This window comes from Squalius cephalus (assembly GCF_949319135.1).
Source record: "Squalius cephalus genome assembly, chromosome: 7".
Lineage (NCBI taxonomy): Eukaryota > Metazoa > Chordata > Actinopteri > Cypriniformes > Leuciscidae > Squalius > Squalius cephalus.
The window spans coordinates 25,350,499-25,372,346 of NC_137128.1; the positions used below are offsets into that span (position 1 = coordinate 25,350,499).

At 36.3% G+C, this 21,848-nt stretch overlaps 2 protein-coding genes across 2 annotated transcripts; both read right to left on the bottom strand.

The window, feature by feature from the left end:
* Positions 1-2,025: 2,025 nt before the first annotated feature.
* lmo4 (LIM domain only 4) lies at positions 2,026-7,653 on the bottom strand (the record flags this gene model as incomplete). The annotated part of the gene is made up of 5 exons (XM_079876760.1): positions 2,026-3,307; positions 3,454-3,550; positions 4,348-4,600; positions 4,804-4,814; positions 7,583-7,653. The coding sequence occupies 5 exons, from the start codon at positions 7,651-7,653 to the stop codon at positions 3,143-3,145; spliced, it is 597 nt and encodes a 198-aa protein (XP_079732886.1). The 3' UTR covers positions 2,026-3,142.
* A 771-nt stretch (positions 7,654-8,424) lies between these two features.
* Positions 8,425-21,332, bottom strand: hs2st1a (heparan sulfate 2-O-sulfotransferase 1a). Its single transcript, XM_079875830.1, has 7 exons — positions 20,899-21,332; positions 14,283-14,515; positions 13,863-13,948; positions 13,346-13,484; positions 10,854-10,951; positions 10,614-10,771; positions 8,425-10,531 (listed from the first exon to the last, which is right to left on the bottom strand). The coding sequence occupies exons 1-7, from the start codon at positions 21,020-21,022 to the stop codon at positions 10,305-10,307; spliced, it is 1,065 nt and encodes a 354-aa protein (XP_079731956.1). The 5' UTR covers positions 21,023-21,332; the 3' UTR covers positions 8,425-10,304.
* Positions 21,333-21,848: the final 516 nt, after the last annotated feature.

Genomic DNA, 21,848 nt, shown 5'->3' on the forward strand with positions numbered 1-21,848 from the left:
AAATTTCGTTTGGTCCCCGGGGGCCACTCCCCCCCCGCGCTGGGCCCCCCCAAACCCAAAAAAATGCAGTTTTTCCTAAATAACTACCTGAACCGTGGCACCGAGGATGAAGAAATTTTTATGGTATGTTGGTCTACTAGACTTTTATGGAAAAATTTCGTTTGGTCCCCGGGGGCCACTTCCCCCCCCCCGCGCTGGGGCCCCCGTAAATTTTTCGTCAACGATACCAGGGACACCGAAGCACCGGGGAACATGAAATTTGGTGGGCATGTAGCCCCACTAGACTTCTAAGGAAAAATTTCGTTTGGTCCCCGGGGGCCACTCCCCCCCTGCGCTGGGCCCCCCCAAACCCCAAAAAATGCAGTTTTTCCTAAATAACTACCTGAACTGTGGCACCGAGGATGAAGAAATTTTTATGGTATGTTGGTCTACTAGACTTTTACGGAAAAATTTCGTTTGGTCCCCGGGGGCCACTTCCCCCCCCCCGCGCTGGGGCCCCCGTAAATTTTTCGTCAACGATACCAGGGACACCGAAGCACCGGGGAACATGAAATTTGGTGGGCATGTAGCCCCACTAGACTTCTAAGGAAAAATTTCGTTTGGTCCCCGGGGCCACTCCCCCCCCGCGCTGGGCCCCCCCAAACCCAAAAAAATGCAGTTTTTCCTAAATAACTACCTGAACCGTGGCAACGAGGATGAAGAAATTTTTATGGTATGTTGGTCTACTAGACTTTTACGGAAAAATTTCGTTTGGTCCCCGGGGGCCACTTCCCCCCCCCCCCACGCTGGGGCCCCCGTAAATTTTTCGTCAACGATACCAGGGACACCGAAGCACCGGGGAACATGAAATTTGGTGGGCATGTAGCCCCACTACACTTCTACGTAAAAATTTCGTTTGGTCCCCGGGGGCCACTCCCCCCCCCCCGCGCGGGGCCCCCCCAAACCCAAAAAAATGCAGTTTTTCCTAAATAACTACCTGAACCGTGGCACCGAGGATGAAGAAATTTTTATGGTATGTAGGGCCCACTCTTAAGGGCCCACATCAACCTAGCCCATAATCAGTCATTTGTGATTTGCGCCCCTCCCATAAAAAATGAAAATGCAATATTATTCTGCTTTTATCGCCCCTATCTTCAGTGGAGATGTTCAGAACTGCACCATATTTCATGTGTATGATTAACTTGACATCCTCTGGGGGTATCCTCTGCTAAGTTTTGTAGAATTTCATCCATGGGGGGGGGGGGGTATAAAATAAATTCATTTATGTGCACATTTAGTGACTGTACACTCATCGGCCTGTAGATGGTGCTGTTGAGCGAAGGGTTGCTGGTTTAGGATGATACTGTCACACACACACATGCAGGAATACAAACAAATGCAAGCATGCACACACACTGACATCCACACGCACAGACACACACCCATACACACACATACAAATCCACATGCACAGACACACAAACACACACGCGCACACATACATACACGCACAGACACACACACAGACACACACATACACAAACACACACACACACACACACACACACACACACACACACAGACAGACATGCACATACTATTACTTTTTATAGGTATATACATAAACACGCAATACAGCCAAATTACTCCACGTCATTTATTTTTGTGGAAAGCCAGTGCAGGCCTGAGCGGCGGTCATATTTTGTACCGCGATGCGGTACATCTAGTTCAAGAACGTACAGTTCTTGAGACTTCTGGAATTACTAAATTATGTTGGGTGGGGGTGTCTTCAAATATGTGTTAGACTTAGATTTGACTCCTTAAAATATTTATTTGACATAACACAATACTTATTGCATAGAGACTCTATAGAAGTAGCACAACCGTCATTCTATTGTGATTCTATAAGGCAGGGCCACATTCTTTTATTAGGACTTATTCTTTAAGGACTTATGCTTTTAAAGAAGTGCAATTCATTCCTTTGTGATTTATTTTTTAGGTGCATGAACAACATTCTGTATTATTATTTTATTATTTATATTTTTTGACAGGTAAATTAATAACAATATATTCAGATTTATATGCAGGAGCAGCAACTTTTATTTATAATGCTTCAATTTTATAGTAGCATCCAATGTACTTTAGTTTATGGCAGAACATATAAACTCATTTAAAGGACAAATCCTTACTACAGAATAATGAATCAATAATACTCATCAGAAATATGGACTGATAAGCATACAGAAGTACATCAATCATTCTTCTAGGCTGCATGAGTCACAAAAAATATTCATATTACAATAATTACAGATAAGGACATGATGGAATGGTGATCTGAATGCATAATTTAATGGATTAATCCTGCATATAGCTATCGTGTTAATGGTTGCTTTTACTGGAAAATTCTCTTATCTTTTAACAAAGGCTTATTTACAGGTATTTCTTAAGTTACCGCATTTCACTTCAGCCAACAGAGGGTGGTGTTCTCCATGAATTCTGTCAATTAAAACAGCTCTGAAGAGATCCTTAAAGGAGTTTAAGGTTTTTAATTATTCTGAACAAAGCAACACACTTTAAAGATTGGTACTTTATAGCAAGCTTAAAATTAATTTAAAAAACAAACAAACAAAAAAAAACCATTATGCTCTCCAAGAGATCATCTGGATTGCTGTTTTAAAAGATACAGAGTACATGGGCTCTCTGGATGCTGCTAGAATTGATTTATGGACAGGTTAATTGCAGTGATACTGTAATTGCAGACCAGGAAGAATATCCGTATCATTACCAAAAGATAAACGTCACTCACACACACCAGTGGAGGATGGTGCGTTTTCACTGCCTGAAAGTGAAGACTATTTCAAAACTAACAAACACCAAAACTAAATTGCAGGTCCACAACATATAAGAAAGGTCATTCTGTGCAAAACCAATTCATAATTGATTATGATACGCAAGGATGCTCGCTGATATTGCTTTTATAGCTCCAATGGCTAACCTCATTTAAACTGCCAGATATTACCATATACGTTGAATTTCCACAATATTAGACCTTCACAAAATAGACTGTAGCTGACAAAGCAACTACTGGGTTATATGAGGTCTTGAATATGAAACTAGGAGCTCCATTAGTGTCTCTTTCTCAGAGCTCAGCAAAAAGATGAGCTCAGGACTTGTGTTCGGATATGTTGTGCTCCCTGAGTGAATCCAAGTGGTCGTTTCTGTGCACACAAGCTGTTGGCCTGTCCCGTTCACAGTACAGTTTTCCATTCGCATAGTGAAAGCGGTCACCAGGTAGTAGCTGGTTATGGCAGATAGAGCATACAAAACACTACAAGAGCAAAGAAAGAAATTCAATGAAGAAAACATATTACAAGGCACACCAAAACACACTTCAGCATATAAACTAGGAGCAAAAATGTAGATCATTTATGAATGAACTGTATTTAAATAGGTCAGTTTAGTAGAGTAAATTACCTTGACATGGAAAACATTGCCCTGTGCTCGCATAACCATTTCATTTGCTGGGATAGACTTGCTGCAAGTCCTGCAGGCTCCGCTGTTACCAAATAATCTGTAGTGAATATCATCACAGATGTTATTTAATAAGCAAGTCATTAGTCTTTTTTCCTGTTTCACAAACACAGAAAGCCATTTACAGCTTTTAAACCTACTTATTACATTCCTGTTTGAACTTTTGCCCACTTTGTTTCCCAATTTAAAGGGATAGTTCACCCAAAAATGAAATTCTGTCATCATTTACTCACCCCACTTGGAACAAAAAGCAAGATATTTTTATTTTTCAATATCATAAAAAGAAAGTCAATGGGGTACAGAGTTGTTTTGGACCCCCATTTACTTGAATCGTATGGACAAAAACTATACTAAAGTATTTTCAAATTATGTGTTCCCAAAATGAAAATTCATAATTTACTCGCTATCATGTCATTCCACACCTGGTTGAATTTCATTCTTCTGTGGAACACAAAAGACGATATTTTGAAGAATGTTGATAACCAAACAGTTTAGGTTCCCATTGACTTCCATTGCATTTTTTGCCCATACAATGAAAATCAATGGTAACCGAAACTGTTTGGTTATCAACATTCTTCAAAATACTGTCTTGTGTGTTCCACAGAAGAATGAAGCTGATACAGGTTTGGAACGACATCAGGGTGAGTAAATGATAGAATCATTTTTGGGTGAACTATCCCTTTAAGTCTATCATATTTTATTTATTACAGTGACAGAAGACTATATTAGACATACAAAATAACTGCTTTCATTTAATCTAGTACATTTGTTTGCTCAGGATGTGAATGACGGTAAATTATTAAGGATGAAGATAAAGTGTTGTTCCGGTAGTCTGACCTTATATAGTCACTTTTGCAAAGGATCAAGCCACGCTTTGTGAAACATGATGAGCCAATTTCTGCCAGCTGGGCTTGGCAGCAGGAGCACTTGAGACAGTGGCAGTGCCAGTATCCATCCAAAGCAAACAGGAGGAAACGGTCCAAAATCTTGCATCCACATCCAACACACCTCTTCCATGCCAGGGCCCCCATTCTGACATGAGGCGGTTGTGTATTACAAGCAGTGTTTACCATAATAAATGGGTCATTACCTAGAACAGAGTGAATGCAAACTGAACAGATGTTTCAATTATAAAACTGCACAAGAAACACAGACTGTATTCAGTAGATTAGTAGGCAATACATTTATTTAACCAATGGGCCTCTATCTGTATGACACAGACAGATAAACAATCTTCTTAAAGTAAACAAGTTCATACATTTATACTTGTTTGGCACAAGCATGCGCACTTACCTGTATCACAACTTCCAGATCATTTCACAGGCTCATAAATACAGAGCAGAGGATCGCGTTCAGTCTGTCAGCTCGGATAGACGCAGACGCCGGACCATATCTTGTCTTTAGGCAAATAAAATGTCACGAATAAAACTTAATTTACTTACATTTAAACTAACTCTCGTTGGCATATCATCATGAGGTCTGAGCATTGTAAGTTAACGGGGCTGTTTACACTGCTCGGTTACCAGACTTCAATCCCCTTTAAACATCCGTGAGCTGACGTCAGGCGCGCTTCAGCCAATCAGCAGTCACTTAAATTTTGGTCTCGCGCTGAAGCAGATGCAGTATTTAAATGCTGCATTATTGATGCTATCTGAATTGGGGTCGGTCATCATTTGACTATATGTAATGTACTATTTAAATTTTAATTGTAAATTACAAAATTATCTCGCAGAAATAGAATTGTCAAAGTGACTTTAAGTTTAGAAGAAGTGCCTCACATTTCTTATTCGGAGTCATTTACAATGGAGCCTTAATCACCCAACACCGGCACACACACACAGCGTCATGGCCAAATCACTATGAAAAGAAACCTTGACAGCAGTCTGATTGGGAGATAATAGAAAATCATCCGTGAGAAAAGGATCCTGCCTTTCTTATCATCTGTCTGTCATTTAGCCATGATTACCATCAGATTAAATACAATCAAAGCAGTTTGGTTGAAAAGTGGTAGTCATGGGAACCAAGGAAAACTGTTTATCTTAATTCAAACATGCGCACTCTCTAGATTACAGAGATGTAGGAGCTGAGAGGGAGGAAAGAGGGTTGTCTTTGTTGGCTTCTGTCACTCATTATGGTGTATTATGTCACTATTCAATGCAGAAAATTAGTCTCTGATGAATTAGTCTCTAGACAAAGACTAAGAGTAGCTTAGTGTTGATATATGTGCTGTTTGCTTTGAGGAACTAAAACCTAACTTCAGGTTTGCTGCTATCTGCAAACTGCAATCTGTTGTATGAGAAAAGTGCATTATACTACCATTAAAAAACCTGTTTAATTTACATTCTTAAAAAAGAAATGCACAGTCAAAGTACAGTGACAATGTTTTAGGTGTTACGGGATGGCATATTGGTGCCTGTATATTTTACAATTTTAACCATACATGTTATTGAGATTTAAAGTTAATATAGGAGTACTTGATCTGCTTTTTACCTTAACATGCATGTTAAAACAGGTGGCACAATAGAAAGCCACATGATGAATTCAAGTTCATCGTAGGCTACATGGCCTGTCTACGAAACATGGCCAATATAGACAGTCATACACACAACAACAACACACCATCAGGTCAACAGACATGACACTATAATGAAATAAACAATAACTGAAAATGTAATACAAAAAAACAACTTATGTACAACACTGATTATCAAAAATAAGAAGAGCAAAAATTATGTACAATATAATCACTGTAAAAAAAAAAGTCGCTGCCTTAAATTTTTAAGTTCAATCAACTTGGATGTTTAAGTCATTTCAACTTAAATTACATTAAACTGACTTTTAAAAAAATTGTTGAATCTTGTATAACATAATTTTTTTTTAAATTGCTTAACTTATTTTGATGAGTTAAAGCAATGTAAAAAAAATTGTCATAACTTATTGATCATAATTTTTTTTTGCATGCAGGGACTTCTGGGAATGTCCTTTTACTGTTTTTCACTGTAAATTATAATCACATTTTTTAAAATAATTTGCATGAAGCCAGACTAACCTCAGCACAAATGTAATTATCAATGTACATGAGCTATTATTTTTTTCAGCCCTTATTGTTGGTTTTGCCTGTCCCCCCCCCCCATCATTATGTTTATGTAATGAGGTCACAGTCGTTGATCTAATGGCGGAGCGCAAAGTTTGAAATGTGTGTGGGAGAGGGGGCGTAATGGAAAAATAAGTAATTTTCTCCACATCTCCATTACTTTAATTGTTTACTGAGCAGAGGCATGTTGTGATGTTCCAGTTAAAGCACAGGACTCACATTAACAAAGAGTGTGAGCTGTCTGAACATATACAGTTAGATAAACATCAGACGGAAACCGTGAGACAGAGGCCTCATTATTTAGAGCCGGAACCAGCCGATGTCTTTATAGCACAAGATTTTCATTATTGCTCAATAATTAAATCTGCGAAACATTTGACAATGATGTGCGTTTCTGTCCTGGTGATTAGAAGAACATTTCCAAACAAATCTACTACATTAGCCTACTTTAGCTGGTTATTTTAACGAAACAATTTCCTCTAATTAATGTATCCTTTCCCCACTGACTATAGCCAACAATTATGATGTTCATTAAAAATGAAGGGAAGCTGGACTGTCGATCAAACACATAAAGGGATTGTTTGAAAGGCCCTTTATTTGTTGCTGTGACAGCTCAATCACCCATCATGATCTAACCGGGGGGAGGTAAAAACCCACCAACAATGACCATCAGAGGCTACAGACAGCCCTTCATTTGAGTGCTAATTAGAAAAATTATATCTCTGAAAGGCAGCCTGGTATCTGTTCCCAGTGTGTTGAGAGAGACAAGCTGAAGAGACAACAACGAGTTAATAGAAAAATTAATTATTTACACTATTATCTAGGCCATGCCATTGAAAGAATGACTCAATAATGCTTTAATTGTGTTGCTGATTACATTTCCACTGAGATGGACTCAAAAGCATATCACCCCTCTGATGTTTATTAATTGTATGTGCCCTGATGAGATAACAGGGATATTGCACTGGTGCACATCACTTCTTGAGCACATCTCCTGTGTTCATGTCAGCGGTGAGCTCCTCTGTGGAAGAAGAGAGGTTACAGACCATTGGGTCATACACAGTTATTCTAGATCAAAGAAGTTTATGGTGGTTAAAAAAAAGATTTTGTTTTTTTTCTTCAGAAAAGACATGCATACACCACCGTGCAAAAGTTTGAGGTCAGTAAGGTTTTTTTTTTTTTTAAAGAAATTAATACTTTCATTCATCAAGGATGCATTAAAAATATTGGCCTTTGAATCTAAAGGTGACCTTGATACCGATGTCACTTTTAATACATTTGCTTGAGTGTGAACATGAATGTGATTGCCTTAGTCTGTTTTCACATGTGTTAAATAGCGCCACAACGCCATACGCCTTGAGCAGAATGATGGTTATGTCGAGCGCTACCATTCAAAAGTTTGGGGTCAGTAAGATGAGATTTTTCTTTTTAAAGAAATATATTCAAGAGCGATGCATTGAATTGCATCAATAGTGACAGAAAATACATTTATAATGTTCCAAAAGATTTCTATTTCAAATAAATGCTGTTCTTTTGAATGTTCTATTCATCAAAGAATCCACAGAAATATTAAGCAACTGTTTTTAACATTGATAGTAATAAGAAATGTCTCTTCAGCAGCAAATCAGTATTTCTGAAGGATCATGTGACAGTGAAGACTGGAGTAATGATGCTGAAAATTCAGCTTTGCCATCACAAGAATAAATTACATTTATAAATTGTAATATTTCACGATAATACTTTCATTTTTGATCACATAAATACATGAGACTTCTTTAAAAAAAAATGTTTTCAAAATGGTACCGATCCCAAACTTTTGAACAGTAGTATAGGTTTAATTTGTGTTTTTAGTTACAAAAAAGGCAAAGCATATTAAAAAATAAACAAATGAAGTCTAATATAATTTTCCCTTATAATGAATGCACTACTTCTGATGGCTCCCAATATATTTTAGCTTCTCCTTTGTTTTTGTTTTTAATAGAAACAGACTGTACCATTTTATCAAAATAACAGAGAAGAAAAAAACTAAACAAATCAAGCTCTTTTTATTATAGCTGACATAACCAAAATCAATCTGTTTTTAAATCTATCTCAACAGTGTCAGCAGAAAAGAGCAAAGCTCCTGAAGTCTCATTTATTTAAAATGAAAAAAAAAGAAAAAGAAAAGAATAAGAGCAAATACAGGCTCACATGGTGGCACTGTGAAAGATAGTAAAACTGATAGCTGTAGCTACTCTAGAGTTTCATATACAGTACAGATTGGTTTTGATTATCTAAAAACATTCAAAAGATCCTGTAAAACCTCAAAATATATATATTTTTTTAAGTAGCAAGTGATCATTTATCACAAAGACCATATTGTTCTACTCATATTTTGTCTTGGAGATTTTAGAGGGAAATGTGCAATGCAACACCCATTTCATGCACAAACGTGTGGATAGTAAAGATCATGTACACAGAAAAACTGAAATTGTATAATAAACTCAGACAAATTTCCATTTTCAAAAAGACATCAGTTCCACTCTTATAGTACTATTAACAACGCAAGCAATTTCATATGATGGTTGCCTATTTCCACATTGATGTTGATAATGGCAATCTATGCAACTGTACCAACATTTCACCTTGTAAAACAATTCCTCACCTTTTTACACGCTGATATGTCAAGTCATATTTACACTGGCTGTAATAACAGCTCTGTGTCATAGGGAAAAAAAAGGCACAGTCCCAATCAGTTCAATTAACATATTTAAAGTCTATGATCTTTAAATCATAAAGCAGCAAACCAATGGTATTTTGCCATGAGAGGCTTGACAAGTCTTTGAAATAAAGTATGTTTGAACAATATGTACAAAAAACAAATTGATAATTCAGTCATGAAATATGCAAAATCTTTTCACAAATTTGCTGCTTACCAAGAACCAGTAACAGTACAATGATCCACATGCAGATCTAGTCATTTTTGTGTTTGTTTTTATCTTCAAATTCTTTATCCTCCCACATTTTAATTTTTGGTCCAACTGTAACTGTAACGACCAGTATTTACATACATATTAGATAAAAATATATTTTCTGAAATTGCTGAAAAACTGCAGGGATGAACCCCAGGCAGAAGGTTCTGATTTAAAAATGGCAAACAGCAATTGTGGATACATTTTAAAACAAAACAAATCTGGTCTGCCATATTAAAGGCAAGATATATGCTGACAACGTAAAATACATACATCCACATCACATCTGTGTATTTCCAATACATTCCATAAACCGTATTTTAAAAGTCCAAGAAAAAGTACTCATTTAACTATGCTGAAAAAATACTATACTTTCTCAGCTTGATAAAGAACTTCAAGAATGTTTAGTAGTCATCTGTACTCTTTTTACACTTTAAAATAAGATGTAAAAAGCCCCAAAACAGCATCAATCGGTCAAAAAGTAAAAAACAAATCAAAACAATAACCATTAATGTATTAAATAAGGATCAAAGAAAGAAATGTGACAGCACCTGTATAAAACCCAAATGGCAGAAAGGTGGTGGTTGTCTAGAATAATGAGACGAACAAGACTCTTCCCTGTGGCACATACTAGATTCAGCTGTTTGAAATGTACATATCCAGATGGAGAAGAGTCAGGCAGAATACACATATCAATGTAATGTGTCCTCCTCCAGTGTTTCCGACCACAGCATACAGCGTTTATGGTCTCAGGTAGTCTTTGGGTAGATTTTCTCGTAGAAAAAGTTCTGCGCCAGTAGGTAAAGCTCTCCATCTTTTTCTCTCACTGCGTGAGCCCGAACGTACTGGAATTGCTCTAGTGCAAACTCATAAAACTCATTCTCCATTTTCCAGATGTCTGACTGCTGCAGTCTGGCTATAGACTCTTTAGTGGGTGGCTTCTTCTCACTCGTTTTCCTTAGGTGCGATTTCTTCCCTTTAAAAATGGACAAATAAAAGTTGATCATTTTAGTTTTAATGTTTTACATATTCACTTAAGAACTTACATTGCATCATACCTGTCCGAAAGAGCTCTGTGGCCCCTTTAAAAAAGCGAGGAAGTGCCGCCTCCAACATCATAACAAAGTCTTCCAACTCCTCTGTCACCCCAACTAGCATATATTCATTCACCAGGTTGTATTTGGCTTGCTCCAAAGCCCATTTGCTGCCAATGTTCCTGTAAAAAAAATTATTAAGATGTAACAAGAGTCCTAAAAGTGACATTCCCAAAATACGCATAAAGACACTGAACGGCCTACCAGCACTCAGAGTAATGACCACAGAAGAAGGGAATCTGAAGCCACAGTTTCTCTGGAGCACAGTCAGATCCTCCAGCAGCAACACACTCATCAAACGTCTGAAACACACGCAGATCGTACAGTTTACAAATAGTTTCTGGGTTCAATATTTGATAAGACCAAAAGTTAAGCTCAATTGACAGCTGTGACAAGCAGGGCGGGGCCGAGAGCGAGTGTTAAAGGCACACTATGCAGTTTCCGTTTTTCTCAAACAGCGACCCCTAGAGTCGCTGTGGAGTACTTGTATTTAACGTTACTGTCGTAAATACCACTCTCTGCACTCTTCCGACCGCGCTTTCTTTGTCGACTCTGCCATGATTCACGTCTGAAATGCGTGCTAGTGTCTTCCACAGAGGATTGCCAGCGGAGCCCCCCCCTGCTTTGCTATCGGGATGATTCGTCCTACTATGAGTTTGTTCACCATCGAAATTATTTCAAGCTGTTATATTAAGGTACAAATCTTGCATAGTGTGCCTTTAAAGGAGACATATCATGCTTTTAAATCGTTCCTTTTTACATATAAATCATACATTTGTAGTCTATATAAAGCGGAACTGCAATGCTTGGGTCTGAATTCCTCATTATTATAGCTCCACAAGCCCCTTTTCTACCCCTTTTCTGATGTGCGTCTGAGAGCAACTCGTTTTGGTGCGGTCTCTTTAAATACAATTGAGACACTTCATACCCCGCCCCCTCTCCAGGATGCAGAGGTTCAACTCCACCCCGTTCGGCCATTTTTGTAGTTTGATAGCAGAGATATGATTATCTAGCCGCACAGAAACTTTTTTATTCACACGTTATTAACAAAATGTCAACAACAGAAGACTTGTCCAGCCAGCCTTACATGTTCGAGCCAGAGTCGGAGCCGGAGCGAGATGAAAATTAAGACGACGAACATGCAGAACAACGTCTTCATATGGATGTATCGCAATGGTGTGTTACTGTATTTACATATGAAACTTTGGTCTTCCAACCTTTTACCACCGTGTCGATTTATTTTGATTAATATGTGCGAGGGAGAGAGAGCAAGACAGCGTCTAGTTTGGAGACGGTGTCTTGTTTACACTTTCGCCTGGCTCCGAAGAGAGAGAGTGCGTGCGCGCGACCGGGTCTCTCTCTCTCTGCTCGTTCTTTCAGTTAAACATGTGCCCTGTCACAAGCGCGACAGTTCACCTACATTAGACGGTGTAATGAAGCGTGTGGGTTACTACATCCAACAACCGAACATTTTAACTTACCCTCTCGTAACTTCTGCATCTTTTAGCTTGGACTACAAAATTGCAGCGAGAAATAAAAATGGCGGATTGCTCTAAGTGTTGGGCTGGAAGTTAATGTCCTTATTTGGCAGTTCCGCTGCAAATACTGTGACGTAATAGTTCACAAAACGTCATAGATAACAGAAAAATCTGAACAGGTTGAAAAATAAGGCCAAAACAGAATATAAAGATATCAACGAAGCACCTGAAGAGAATAATTTAAACTTTTCTGTACTTCTAAACACTCCAAATATACAACAAAATGCATTTAAGGGCTAAAAAAGTGGATTTAGCATGATATGTCCCCTTTAATGAGCGTCACCTGTGCGCCACACCAGTCTCCAGTCCCACGGAGGAGCTCCAGAAGGATAAAAGGAGGAGTGACGACAGTGAAGGATGAGGCCTAGGACATTTATGTTGTTCTATTGTGTTTATATGCGGCAGTCGTCCATGAGGGGCTGTCGCTTTACTTTCGCTTTGTAGTGTTTATTTGTGGGATTTAAGTTTATGTTGAACGTTCACCGGTTCCCGCCTCCTTTCCTGAACTTGAACATTGCTACACCAACAGCAAAAAAACAAAACAAAAAAAACAATTGTGGTAGAAATCAAGGTTACAGTAACGCACTTAATATGGTAAATTAAAAAAAAGGGCCAGCGTTAAAGAAAAGTTTAAAAGCACACATCTGAATAATAAAAAAATTTGTATTCAAAAAATATTTTATAACTTTATATTATTTTAAATGGTATTTTTTTTTAATATATAACATAGAAATAGATAATACTTATGTAATAATATAAAAGTATATTTTAAAATATGATTTATTAATAACATTAATATTAACTATATTTATTAATAATATATTAATATTATTATTATTTTATCATATTCTTTAACACCATAGCTTTTGTAAAAAATATAATAATTTATAATAAACGAATTTTATAATTCAATAATATTTGTAATAAAATGTATTAATAATATCTAAATGTTAGTAATATTTAATGTATTGATAATATTATTAATATAATTATATTTATAATAATATTACTATTATTTTATTTTTAAAAATTACTAACACCATAACTTGTTTTGTGGACTTAAACTTCAGTACCTTAGAGTCATGAAATTCAGAATAATTAAAAATAGACAAAACAACTTTAACACTTGAACTCCCAAAACAAAAACACCAGACTCACCTTTTTGTCTCCTTGCTTTCTGCGTCGTAGGCCGGGTCTGTAGTCATCACCAAAGCGCAAGAAATAGTAGTAAGACACCAGACGCTCAATGGGGTCCCGGATAACATTTATGTAAACAGGCTTTTTCTTCACTCCAAATCTGATGAAGGGATGGGAAAGGAACTGTCAAGCTCTGCATTACATGTATCATTCCTAGTAAATACATTGTATTAGTACAGTCGGATTAACAGATGTTTTTGGCATCAAGGTATGATTAAATCTTTACTTTATGCATAAAAGTATGTGAATTTGATAAGATTTGTAAAAGATACAGGGAGACCTAGAAAACAGGAAACTAGTAACAATATGATTGTTTCTTTCAAAATCAGATGCTAGAAGCGTGCTGCAATTCTTTTCAGAGCCACCAGGAGTCAGCAGGATTTTTTTTTTTTATCCTTCATTGATGTACAATGAAATACAATGACCCCAACAGACTGAGGGAATTTGCACAGGGAAGACGAGAGCACATAATACACACTTGGTGAAATCCAGGAAGGAAACATGTCCATGATAGAACGCAGGCTTCATCTCCTTCCATAATGTCACATTCTTTACAAACCGTACCTGAAACATTAATAAATAATGTTAAAAAAATAAAATAAATCACTTAAGAACATGCTCTGAAAAAAGAGAAAAAATTCAAAAGGTCAACCTTCTTAGAAATTCATGATAGAAAATTTACCCACTTTAAGTCCCCTCAAGCCTCATGATCCCATATAGGCACCATACCATAACATCTGCTGTATTGCTCTATTAAGGAAATGCTTTGTGTAATTTAGAAGCTGTTTGGGAGAATTTGAGTAAACATTTGGATCCTTCCAGCATTATAATCTGTTGTTTGTATGGCTGTAAGCAGGAGGCACTAACAGTGAACATGCACAAATGATACAAAACTGACCTGATCCTGAAGGGACATGACAGGATTGTTTTTGGTGGTATTGATGTGCAGCACATGGTAGTGGTTCTTGTTGCACAGGTCATAGGCGATGTTGGTGAAGGAGGTACTGGCTGTTTTGGGCACTCGGTTGTAGATGACCACCAAATCGTCCTCCTTTACCATGGCCTCCTTCGCCCCCTCTTGAATGTGCCGTTGCTCAATCTCTCGTACCTCATGTCTGGCAATGGCTCGTTCTGCAAAGTATAGGGAGAGATATTTAAACTAATGTGTTTAGCCTCCAAGATAAAAAAAAATATATATATATATATATATATATATATATTTTTTTTTTTTTTTTTTTGCATAATTCATTTAAACAAAATACTGCAAATAAACCTGCCATATACCAGATTCATACATGAATACTCCAAGTACTGTATGTTGAGGGAACAGAACTGTAAAGAATTCTAGATCAATAATTATATCCTAAAGGAAAATATGTCTTTCATTATATTTCTGCACACTGCATAATAATTATAAAATGATATTATAATACTACATATAATCAACTAGTAAGGGATTCACATTTGATAATATTCCTATGTATTCTTACATTAAATTTGTTTGACAAAGGTAAAAGAACAATTAATTTTCCAGAACGGTCTATTTATATACTGTATTATTTTTTATATATATATTTTTATATATTATACACAGTAACACTTAAAAATGTTAAGCAGAAACAACTGTTTTCAACATTGATAATAATAATCAGAAATGTTTCTTGAACAGCAGATCAGCATTGAATGATTTCTGAAGGATCATGTGACACTGAAGAAGTAATGAAGCTGAAAATTCAGCTTTGCATCACAGGAATAAAGTACATTTCTAAATATATTCAAATAGACAACATTTATTTTAAATTGTAATAATATTTCACAATATTACAGTTTTTACTGTATTTTTGATCAAATAAATGCAGCCTTGATGCTATTAGAGTAATGCAAAAGTACAGTGAATTCATGAACAAAATGTAGAGGTTGAAACAGAAAGGTCCTATATGGCCTTGTAATCCTCGTGAGATCTCGAGATAGAACTTTTGACAGTATACACGACGCGGTGACAGAAGTGTGTGAATGTGAGCTGGGGAACGGGCAGCTGCTACCCTGAAGTGATGATGTCAAGCCAACCACGGCACATTCCCGCTCAGCTCCGACTGCTCTCGAGTCTCTAACCATCACATGTGGACAACTGGCATCGCCCATGACAACAACTGTTGCTATGCCATATTATGATGTCAGACTCTCCCACGACAACAGAGAATATCTTGTCACTCATGCAAAAAGCATTTTGTTATTTTAAAATTGTGAGAAAAAAACAAAGACTAAACCTAGAGAATAAGAAATTTGCCTCTGACCTACATTTTTTTACTTGTTTTTATGTGTGCAGAGCTGTAATGGAAAATGTTTCTGAGGTAAAAGAGTCGTCAGGGTTCAAGCATTTATGGGTAGACGTGACTGTTTCACCATCTCATTACGGGTGCAATACCCAGCCTAATGTAATAATTTAATTGCACGTTAATGAGAAAAACACCCTGAACCATTGCCTATTTCCTACATGATGGACACACAACTGCTGCTTTATGCTGAATGAAAGCGCTCATTTAAAAACAGACAGGCGGCAAGAGGGCCCTCAGGCTGACTGTGTGTAACTGATGCTATGACTGTAGACATTCACTTCTATTGGCCTTCACACACCGCCTTCTCTAATAAGCACATCTTCACAAGCAATCTTACTGTTTTTTTCTTGTACCCTGAAAACATTACTTAAAATGAATTTTTGCAGTTGCTGTAGTGTTTTTCGAGCAATTCACATTTACACTTTCCATAAGAAAAGTAGCCTAATAAATGTGTAACAAACCCAATACTCAAAAACACATGAAAAAATAATGCAATTCATACATACAATGTCTTGAATACATCTCTACTAAGATGATTATGTTTATAAATTCTAAATGATTTATATTTGGTATTTTATTGGGGACATAATGATTCATGATATTTGTGGGGGGGAATTATTATTCATTAAAATGTAAACTTTTGTCAAAAGCTTTAAAAAATCATATAAAAACATATTACATGTGTAAGCAACGATATTTAAAACTTTTTTTAAATCAAAAATATTGTTCGCTTTTTTGTCACTGACCCACTTAGAGACAATACAAAGATCTGATACAATTCATGATGTGAAATGACAGTGCAAAATCTGAGTGTCTTGTTCCAGTAAAGGTCAAAAATAATAAGATGAGTGAATGAAATGTAATATCTACAAGTGTCAAGCTGCTCAGGAGGGGAGGAGGATTTATGGCAGTCAGCTGCCAAACCTGACGAGTTATACTCTGACTGATGTCTTTTCAATAGGCTACTTCAAATCAGGTTACAGTCTTTCCTTAGATAGAACAAAATAAATCCAGTCAGATTTCCCTCTGAGAGTCTCTACAACATGGAGGTCACTGTGGGGTCATTTTTATGTTCAAGCTTGAAGAAAGTGACATTATCATGCATGCCACAACAACATTTACAGCCTTGATAGAGTAAAGGCTGAGTGAGAGAAATGCAGTGCGTCCCAATTCGCATACTATCCATCCTAAATAGTATTCGAAAATAGAATTAGTACATCCAAAATCGTAGTATGTTGAAATTAGTGTTCCAAAGATACCCGGATGGTCTACTATTTCCAGTCAGAATCTGAAGTGCAGATCGATGCACACTCTAACGGCTAATATTGCCCACATATTGTACCTATTTATGCGGATTCAGGGTACGGTTCATCCGGAATAGTACAGCAGCATTCACAATCACATCATGCAAATGTACCGAACTCTGACGTCAATCGAACCCGGGTGCATGCGCACTAAAAGTGCTAGTGTGAAAGCACTCTTAAGTACAAAAGAAAAACAGACATGAAGTATGTCCTGTGTACAAAGAGGCCATAAAAATCGACTAAGAAATGCAGGCAGATGTATGCCTCTGGTATTCAAGGGGGCTTTGAAGTTTTAATAAACAGTTAGTAAAGCATTAAGTTTATAATCTGCCCCAGGTTATGTACCATCTGGTTATACTTAGTGAGATTTGCTAGGCATAAGTAAGATTAGTATAAAGTGTGAGCACATTACTACTCATTTTTCAGTTTGTTTGACCATTAGGTTGAAATGATCATCATCACATGTAGACTAAACGGTATTGATTTGTCTTTCAGTTGACTCATAAATTTGTACAAATCTACATCTAGAGGTATTATAAAAATGTATGCAACAACTTGTAACACTGACAAATCTCAATGTCACACATATTTTAGGTTTAGGAAAGATTTTAATCCTTTTATTCTGGAAGGATGCATTAAATTGATCAAAAGTGACATTTTGTATAAGAATACAAAAAAATGTATCACGGTTTCCACAAAAATATTAAGCAGCACAACTGTTTTCAACATTAGTGATAAAAATAAATGTTTCCTGAGCAATGTAATGTAATGATGTAATGATGCTGAAAATTCAGCTTATCCATCATAGAAATGAATAGCATTTTAACATATATTCAAATAGAAAACACATTATTAGTCACATTATTACTGTTTTTACTTAATTTTTGATCAAATACAGAGACTTGATCAGCATAAGAGACTTATTTAAAAAAAACATCTTACCAACCCCAAACTTTTGAACGGTAGTGGTTACTTTATATATAATATTTATTAGTTTGATAAATTATCATAAACGCATAAACTTTTAAATTTCACATACATTTTTAGTATGTATAAAGACTACAATAACTATTTGTTTAGTTTACGGTATGTCATCCACTGGCTAACGTAACTTAACTAACGGTGCTTTCAAAGTCTTTAAGCTTCATAAACACATGGCTATTTTGGATCTAAAAATGTACAATAGTCAATGTGTTGGTGCCAAGCTATAAGACATGGGGTTATGTTCTTTCACAGCCTCATCAGGGCTAAAACAAAACCAATTTGAAGCGTGTTTAAAGGGCATCCCAGAACTTCCATTAGCAAATGGCAAACTACTATCAGGTTAGATATCAAATAACTTTTCCGATGCTGATGAACCGTGAAAGTGTATGTCAGCTGCCATCATTAGAGAAAAACGGAAAGATAATAAATCAACATTTCAAATCGATGTGACACATGAAAAACAGTCAGAAAACACTCCTGAAATTGAGGCACATAAAACAGTTTACACTTGATATGTACTAAAGACCCCATTTGTTCACAGTCAAACAAGACAGGATGACAGTTTCAAAAACACCATCAATTTATGCAGTGCAAAGACTGACAGCTTACTCCAGGTCTAACCAGATGGAAAACCTTCCTCTCACCTTTCTGCCAGTTAACGGCTCTCTCATATAACTATTCATAGAGCAAAAACCTGTTGGTTGATGTAACTCAGCGTGGATGGTGGGAACCAGCTAACCTAAACAACAGCTTGCCAATTTTTAGTGGAAAGACCATCGCTTATTCAAACAAACAAAGCATTAGTCTATAATAACTTGAGTATAGCACAGATATATCTCTGTGAAGGTGCTGTGAAACAGATATGATGATGCAGAAGTGATGTGTTACAGTCAAACTGGTGTAGCATTCAGAATAGCCAGTTCAGGACATGAAATATAGCCCATATCCGATCGCTCTATAGGCATGTGTGCTTGACATGTCTCACTAGTTAGACATGTGGCCTGTGTTTGGAATTACAGAAGCACTCAACCAAAATACAAAAGCCCAGTATTGACAAGTGTACTTCGCAGATTTTTTAAATAACTGATCTTGTTCTTTTCAATCGATTAGTTGTAATGAGGAGAAAACATTGTAGATAATTATGTACAACATCGTCAAATATTTATAAATACATTTATTATATAATTTTTAATAAATCTGCCAAAATCAAAATCAGTCTTCATCCTGAAGATCCTCGTCCTATAGAAAGGTCTATATTTTCTGTGACACACACAGCCATGCTGTGCAAGCTCTGTCACATACACTACCATTCAAATTTTTGAGGTTAATGGTTTTAATTAGGGCTGTACAATATATTGAAATTATCGCAATATAGCAAATATGTATATCACGATATGCATATCGCAACAGCTTGCAATAACTGGGGTCATGAACAAAAGGCAAAGAGAAAATCACTCACTGCTCTTGGCTGAATAACTTTTGCAGCTTTAATAGGAATCAGTATATATTTAATTCATACAGTGAAAACTAAGCAGTGTTTTATTTTTACATTTGATTATTCAGTTTCTGTTGTTAAATAAACCTAATGTAGGATAACATGAAACCCTAAACCCCGTGGTTTACACTGATGTTAAAATAACACTTCTTATGCTACAGTAAAACACTGCTACTTTCAGAAGTTGTAGGGATGTTTTCTTGTCACAAAAAGAATGTGAAACACGTATGTAGGTTATATAATTTTAAATAAATTTAGTTTATTTTACACACTTTAAGCATTATCGTATCGCATATCGCATTATTTAATGGGTTATCGCATATCGCATTTTTCTTCAATATCGTGCAGCCCTAGTTTTAATGTTTTTGAAAGAAGTCTCTAATGCTCACCAAGGCTGCATTTCTTTAAAGAATATTATTGTGAAATATGAATACAATTTAAAATATCTGTTTTCTATTTGAATATATTTTAAAATGTCATTTATTCCTGTGATGGCAAAGCTGAATTTTCAGCATCATTACTCCAGTCTTCAGCGTCACATGATCCTTCAGAAATCAGTCTATCTATTTGCAGCTCAAGAAACATTTCTTATTATTAATTGTAAAAAATAGCTGTGCTGTACATTTTATAAATCTTCAGTAACACATTTTTTACTGTCAATTTTGGTTAATTTAATTCATTCTTGTTTAATTAATGTCTTTTTAGAAAAATTTTACTAACAGTTTTTTTTTTTTTGTGGGAAATTCCACTCATTTTACGTAGGTCCTGTTAATAACAAGACACACCAGAAAAACTAAAGGGCTATTGGATTTAATATGCATTTATGGTGATTTTATGTAACTTATGTGACAAGAAGATGAAATCAGTTTGAAAGCACCATGTAGTCTCAATTCATTCATTCATTGTCAATATTTATAATAATTAGTGCTGTCATGTTGTTATATCGGACAGTGTTATATCTGCCCCATATTGAGTGACGGGCAATGAAAAAACACAGTAACTCTAGCAGGAGAATCCTGCCAAACATGTTGAATAGATGAATCCAAAAAAATGTTGCTTGTATTTTCTTCAGTTGTTCAATAGTGCAGTAGTTCAATAGTGCAAGTCAACAGATACAGTCTTCATACTGACTTAGGAAAATATCCATTGCATAACTAGGTGAGTCAAAACTGATATTGGATCTTGCTTGAATGAAAATGCAGCTGCTGCCTGAGACATGATGGACCATGTAGTCCAAACATACCCACGAATGCCCATTACCTCCCTCAAAACAGTACTGAGGACACATTTATAAAGTTGCTTAATGATCATGTTAAGAAATTGGAGCAATACGACAGACTACGCGGATTTTTAGCCAAGACATTATTTCAAAATACTTCATGGAAAGGCTCTTACCCAGCTTCCCCCGTGACTCCTCAAGCTTCTGAATTTGGTTTTCCAAAAAGATCATCGCAATGGCGAAGGCCAACAGAGCCAGGAGCTGAAACTTCGGCGGCATCTTTAACCTTAAAAGCCCCATCAAAAAACCCAGCACAGGGAGGACATACCGTGACCGAGAACTTTATGACACAGTTCTATGGATGCAACGAGCAGTGCTGTTATTTTATGATCCCCATAATCAGTCCTCGAACATAAACAGCGAACTGCACTACAATGGACGCTTACTATCCCAACAAAAACGGTTAGGCTTATATTGTATACTTTGCTGCAAGAATCAGAACAGCTCACACTCTACCGTACTTGAGTAGCAGCTGTAGTGAACATTCAGTTGTTGTTAAATCCTGGGAAGTAAAGGCACGTGTTAGTGCGTATGCGCAATCGCCGAGTGCGTTTGACGTCAGGCGGTCAGCTGTCGCTCTGGAGAATCTCACTTCACTCCTCTACATGACAACACGTCATATTTACCTATAATATATTGGTAGATTTACATATACCTGAACGTGTATACATGCAGATATTTTCAATTAAATATTTTAATATTTATTGCATATAATTAAGCAAAAGCTCACCTATAAAATAAATCCCCATAAAGCTATATTTCATTCATCGTAATGTAAGTGTTATTTCATACACTTAAGTCTTGTGTGGAGAAACAAAATATGCATATAACAGATATTTCATGCCATAAGGGCTTGTTGAATAATGGCAATGTTATGGTGTATAAAGAAATTCAGTCACGTTTGTCCAAATAATTTTTAAGCCATTGTACTGTTAAAGTTCAAAATTCAAATAAAAAAGAGGTTCTAATCTCCCTTTCTTCCTTAATTAAGGTAACACTTATGATTATTATTAATAAACTGATATTCTTTGGTTATGCTGGTACTTTTATTAATAAGCTGTCGGTG

Excerpts from the sequence above, each read along its gene's own strand:
- hs2st1a (XM_079875830.1), bottom strand. The coding sequence starts at position 21,022 with ATGGGGCTTTTAAGGTTAAAGATGCCGCCGAAGTTTCAGCTCCTGGCT. Across the intron at positions 14,516-20,898 it reads GGAGTCACGGGGGAAGCTGG|AACGAGCCATTGCCAGACAT; the intron begins GTAAGAGCCTTT and ends TATACTTTGCAG. Across the intron at positions 10,772-10,853 it reads GGTCATTACTCTGAGTGCTG|GAACATTGGCAGCAAATGGG; the intron begins GTAGGCCGTTCA and ends TTTTTTTTACAG.